The following is a 5,897-nucleotide window of genomic DNA, read 5'->3' as shown; positions in this document are numbered from 1 at the left end:
TCTGGTCGGATTTTCTGGACTAAACAGTAAATCCCTCGAGATACATTCAATCATTCATGTGGGTGCGTGCACAGAGGTGCATCAAAGGTCCAAATTCCAAAACGGCGCATGCATCCAACACGGTTGGCTCTGTCACTTATCGGGCTTACTTCACAGGTAGCGCCCCTTAAAAAGAGCCCGAATTGAAAGGTTTACTTGTACTTTTCACTTCACTTCTTTCCTAGCTTCCTAGCTCCAACTTGAACTGAAAATAACATTCCAGTTCCATGGAGTCCAGATCAGGCATTTCCCCAACCAGTGACTTCTTTTGAAACCCTAAGCTTTAGTCATTCAACAGTTGTTTCTCTTGTTAGGTTTAGGTCTGTTTATGTTCAGTACATCCATTCTTCATCTTCTTCTTCGTTTGTAGTGAATTACTTAATCAATTCACGTGGATTATCTGAGGTTGAAGCTATTTACAGCTTCTAAAACTGTCAATTTCGAAACCTCATCAAACCCAGATTCAGTTTTAGACCTACTTGAAAACCACGGATTCACTAAACCTTACATTTCCAAACTCATTACTTGGTATCCAAAAATTCTCAAATTCGGAATTCAAAAAAACCTAAAACCCAAATTTGATTTTTTCAAATCTAAAGGACTTTCTGGAATTGACCTTGCCGAGTTCTTCCTCTCTTGCGACCCAAGAGTCCTTGAGACGAGCTTACAAGACAAAATAATTCCTTGTTGTGATACTCTCAAAAACATTGTTCAGTTTGACAAGAATGTTGTTGTAATTATCAGACGCCATCCATGGATTCTTACCGGAAACGTATATCTAAAAAACTTGATGGTCAACATTGAGCTTTTGAGAGATGAAGGTATCCCTCAATTGAATGTTTCGAACTTTCTTATGAACCAACCAAGTGCACTTACGATCAGCACCAGTAAATTTGAGGAGATTGTGCAACAGATTAAGGGTATGGGTTTTGATCCTTCAAAAACTACATTTCTTCGCGGTCTCCAGGGATTGATAGCCATGACCAATGCGACCTGGGAAACAAAAGTGAATACTTGGGGTTGGACAGGAGAAGACATTCAAGATGCATTTAGGAAGCATCCTCAGTGCATGATGCAATCTGAGAAGAAGATAATGTCCACAATGGATTTCCTTGTGAATCAAATGGGTTATAATCCATCATTGATTGCCAAATATCCAGCTATTTTTAGTTATAGCTTGGAGAAGAGGATTATCCCAGATTAAGGAACAAATTTCTTTACGTTCTTTATTTGTACCACCTGATAAGCTTTTCTTGGAGAGGCATGTGAGCAAGCATGAGGTACAGGTTCCTGAACTCTCAAAGGTATATCATACTTCACTGTTAAATTGTTAAATTAGGAAGTACTCCATATTTGATAGGGATATATTTGTTGCACCTTATCTGATTTTATGATCAACTTGCCTCTTGTCTTTGAAATTTTTGCTGTATTCTTGTTATTTTTGTCCGAAATGAAAAGTTAGTGCCAACCAATTGTCTCAGCATATGTAACGGAGAAGGAATACATTTGTATGCTGCCTAGAACTATTGAATCCCAGATTATCTAACTGATGTGTAATTTCTCGTTGTGTGGAAATTAGGGTTTAGTTTCTGTGTAGCTGTTCATTCTTTGGATGCATTCAACTGCAATTTGAATTCAGAATCCGGTTTAGTTCTGTATTTTCCGTCTTTTCTAAATTGCTCTCCTTGTTTAATACTGACTTTCAAATTAGACATTCCGCAGAGGTGAAAAGTAGAGGAAATAGTTATTGTAGCATGGTATTGGTCGGTTTGATAGCAAGCTTCTAACTTTCACTTGCTTGTTAACATAAAATTTGTTTTTCTTCTTATTGTGGATCAGGCAGTATTCAGTGTATTAGATTTCACATTTGCATTAGATTTGAGACTGTTAGTCTAGTTTAAACTGCCTTAGTGCCTTGTAGTTTAATGGTTCACTAAGCATATGGTCGTCGTCTAGTTTTTCGGAATGGTTGGTTGCAAGGACTTTCAACCGGTCTAATATTTTCCTATCTGGTACAACATTTGTTATTCTGTTTCAAAATAATATGAAGTAGTGAATATGAGGTGATATGGGACAGTTGTAGCATTTGAGCATCTTAACTTACGTTAGGATAAGAATTTTGAAAATACCTTACCTGTACGTTGAGGTAGGAGTGTCAGCTGCCTGAAACGGGTTCCTGTATAAACCAATTTTCAGCCTTTGGTTCGACAGCTAACTGCTGTAACTGCAATACACAGTTGCTACTCTTCTTATTTAAAATCTCATCCAGGCAGCTAGGAAAAAGGGTGGATAAGAAAAGAGAAAAAGAACAATTAGAAAACATCTACGAGAACATGAATGATTTTCTTTGCATTTGAAGTTTCTTATGGTGATTGTAACTCAAGTGAGAAGGATGGAATTTTTTCGTAAACATTGGTTTTTTACCATCTAACTGATACAAATTGTTCTTGTTTTAGTCCTGTGTTATATTATATGGTCCATGCTGAGTGTAATGGGAGACCCATTATGGGAAGTCCATTTCCTGTGTTGTAGATTCCACTGGAGGTTTGTTGGGTATGCAGTGAGGGTAGTTGGAGATTAATTCATTATGATCTGACAACTAAGGCCAATGCGGGTGGGTTTATGGTTGGAGCTGATAAGAGTTGTCCATTGTGTGGAACTCATGATGAAACCATCTCACATTTCTTTCTTCATTGTGAGGCCACCAAACCATTTCTACTTTCTTCTCTCTTGGTGCTCAGAGGTCATTGGATTCATGAATAACATTCATAGTTTGTATGCAGAGGTGGTTGCATCAACCAGATGGTAAGTTTATTTGCTCCATTGGTCTGTGCTTCTGGTGGGCAAATTGGAAGAGTAGAAATAGAAAAGTCTTCGATAACACAATTACTGTTCAAAAAGGGTTGAGAATGTATAAAGAAATATCTATAGATGGCATTAACTCTTCTCCTGAACAGTTAGAAAATTCCTCTTGGATTCAAAGAGACTGGATGCCCCTCAAAATGATTGGATTAAAATTAATGTAGATGGGTCAATTGAGAGTCTGCCTGTTCTCTATAGGTACTGCAGTGGCTTCAGAATGATGCTAGTCAATTCAGGGGGCTGGTTCTCAGACTCTCCAGCACTCAAATTCATTGGCAGCAGAAGCTCTCAGTTTCTGAGTTGGAACTCAGTGGACAGTCAAAAAGAGGTTTTAGTAAAGTAGCTTGAAGGTGATTCTCAACAGGTGGTGCGCATACTTACCAACAAAAGAAAGGCAGATCCCCTGGAGAATTCGGGATATTCTTAAACCCCCTTAGACATGTCCAAGAATATTGCAATCGAAGGATCAGAGGAGATGGAGATGACGCTGGTCCTGATTCGAATTTGGTCAATTTGGTTGGAGCTAGCTGAATTAGCTTGATCATCATGGAGACCAAAACGGCAGAACCCACTTCAACCAGCACCATGTCATGGAGACAAGAACCCATTTCATCTGGTTTGCCTACTATTCAGGTTTGGGGTTTCTTTAGTGGCTTTTGGGTAAACTGCACACCGTCACACACATGCACATGTCAAACAAGGACAGCTACAAGAACAAATTTTGGTGTACTTGTCTTTGTTGAGCTGCACATGTTGTTTTATTTGCTTCAAAGTTCTTTCAGTTTAAATTCTAGGCCTCCCTTTTGGGATCTGTGTGCTTAAAGTCACATTGTGCTATTAATGCATAGATCAGTAATTTACAAGCTGTGCGGTGGAGTCTTCTGGACTAGATTAAACAGGTTGTCACATGGTTATATTAGGGCATGGATCAGTGATTGAGAAGCTGTTCAATAGAGTCTTCTGGACTATATTAAGCTGGTGTGTAAACCTAATTTCTTAAATTGCTAAATCAGGACCATTTTGGCAACAACGCAAGTACTTTTGGGGCACAGTAGGAGCCTTTGGAAGAACTTGTAGAAGCTCATTTGCAAAGAGAAACCTTAGGATTAGATGTAAGTTTGATTAAATGCCACATTGGACCTTAAAAATAGACATTCTGCAAAGGTAAAAAACTATTCCATTGCTTTAGTTTATGTTATGAGAAGAAAACAGAAATTAGAAACTAGAAATAGTTGCGGTTGTAGCATGGTGATGGTGTGTAGGGAGCTGGTTATTATTGTTTGTGGTGGGAAATTAGTAACTTTTCTTCAATTCTATTCCTTTTTTTAATAGAGAGAGATGTTTTGCTGCTTATTTTTTTCATAGCAAAGAAAGATGTTTTCCTTGCTTCTGAAATGATAATTTGATGTTCCAAACACCCTATTTAACTATCAAAAAGGGATTCTTTGGGGGTATTCTTATTAAAGCTGTCAATCCTAGTTGATCTCTTTCATATTGATAGTATAAGCTGCATTTCATTTACATCTCTGAGAGGCCTTTAATATCATGTTAGATTAAACTAGTACCCACCAGTTGCTATATGTGCTTGTTTATTTTTATGCTTACATGATGCAAGTTATGGTAACTGTTGTCACGGTGAATTGATATATAACCTTGACTTTACTTGAGGATTAGCAGCCTCATTTGGTTCTTCTTTGAATTATTATTGTTCATTCTTTGGTGACATCTTTTTTGACTATTTTTTTTCCATTCTTTTTACCCCCTCCCCTAAACTGCATATAATCTAGAATGGCATGTTTAAGGTAGTAAACTTTTGCTTTTATTTAGGTAATGTGTGATAAGTGCAAAAATCGAGTCTAATTTTGTATGTCATTAGCATAAGGGGGCACAAAATTTAGTTCCTGTGCCTGTGTGCCATTTTTTCAGGCTGAAACTAAACTGAACTATTTGTATTGTTATGACTTTTTATAGCAGGTGAGTCAAGTAACAAGTGGCACATACGGCGGTTACCAGAGACAGGGTCCCGCTGCTTTCCAAAATTATGGTGTCAGCCGTACTCCATCACATTTTAAAATGCCTCTGGACTCGAATCCAGTTCCTTACGAAGTTTCCCATGGTACTCAGCAGACTGCCTTTTCTCAAGGACCTACTTCATGTTTTCCTGCTATACATCCTGGTGCTCGGACTTATGCCTCAGGGTTGCAATCTGGTTCTTCAATGGATACACGGCGAGCAGATGAACTGCAGATCACAACAGATGCCAGTATTCTTCCTTTTTTTTGTTGATGAGAACAACAAGAAGAAGCATTGTCAGAACATGATCACAAGTGAAGCAAGATTGAATGATGAAGAGTGTGCATGTACATAACATATGAAGATCAAGTTTGTGGCAAGATTCCTGAATTTCCAGATATTTCTTATCCTGTTGAATGACAAATCTTTGCTGTGAGATTGGCGACTATGAGAGGATAGAAACTACATCTCAATCTCAGCCAGGAAATATTGTAAGCATTATAGTTGGTGAATTTTGTAAACAGTAACAGTTTGGGGACAAAAACGTCTTCTTTTTAATTCTCTTTCTTAGGCCCCTTTTTGAATTGTTGTTTTATGTTAGCTTTCCTTCCGAGCCATGTTTAGTTTCAATACTAGCATCCAACAATGGAGGTCGTAGTAATTAGGTGTAGATCTATTTTTATTCGCATTATGCATCCTTCATCTTCTTGAATTATACCTGATCAATACATGTGGAGATATTACTGCTTCTAAAACTGTCAATTTCAAAACTTCAACATATCCAGATTCAGTCCTTTCTCTACTTGGAAACTACGGCTTTACCAAACCTCACATTTCCATAATCCTCTCACACAATCCTCAGGAAACCCTTAAAAGGAGGAAACCCTTAAAGGTATGGTTGTGGTAGCTAGGCACACGATACGTAATCTGCTTCTGCTGCTGCTGCTTTAAATTTTAAAAGGTATAGTTTGCTATAAATTTTG

At 37.9% G+C, this 5,897-nt stretch overlaps 1 protein-coding gene across 4 annotated transcripts; it reads left to right on the top strand.

Annotated features, from left to right (window-relative positions):
• Window positions 1–233: 233 nt before the first annotated feature.
• LOC113309561 lies at window positions 234–5,523 on the top strand. 4 transcript variants are annotated; one of them, XR_003340665.1, is made up of 3 exons: window positions 234–1,343; window positions 3,100–3,534; window positions 4,873–5,523. XR_003340665.1 is itself a non-coding variant. In XM_026557999.1 (3 exons), exons 2-3 carry the CDS (start codon window positions 3,448–3,450, stop codon window positions 5,185–5,187), a joined length of 402 nt encoding a protein of 133 aa, XP_026413784.1. In that variant the 5' UTR covers window positions 2,424–2,734; window positions 2,823–3,447; the 3' UTR covers window positions 5,188–5,523. The 4 variants fall into 4 exon arrangements, 2 of the variants coding, with proteins under 2 accessions (XP_026413784.1, XP_026413783.1); XM_026557999.1 differs by lacking the exon at window positions 234–1,343 and adding an exon at window positions 2,424–2,734 and having other exon boundaries at window positions 2,823–3,534; XR_003340664.1 differs by lacking the exon at window positions 3,100–3,534.
• The last annotated feature ends 374 nt before the right edge of the window (window positions 5,524–5,897 follow it).

The sequence above is a fragment of the Papaver somniferum genome, chromosome 9, assembly GCF_003573695.1.
Source record: "Papaver somniferum cultivar HN1 chromosome 9, ASM357369v1, whole genome shotgun sequence".
Taxonomy (NCBI): domain Eukaryota; kingdom Viridiplantae; phylum Streptophyta; class Magnoliopsida; order Ranunculales; family Papaveraceae; genus Papaver; species Papaver somniferum.
Note: the sequence above shows the minus strand (reverse complement) of the source record. Positions and strands in the feature narration are given on the sequence as shown.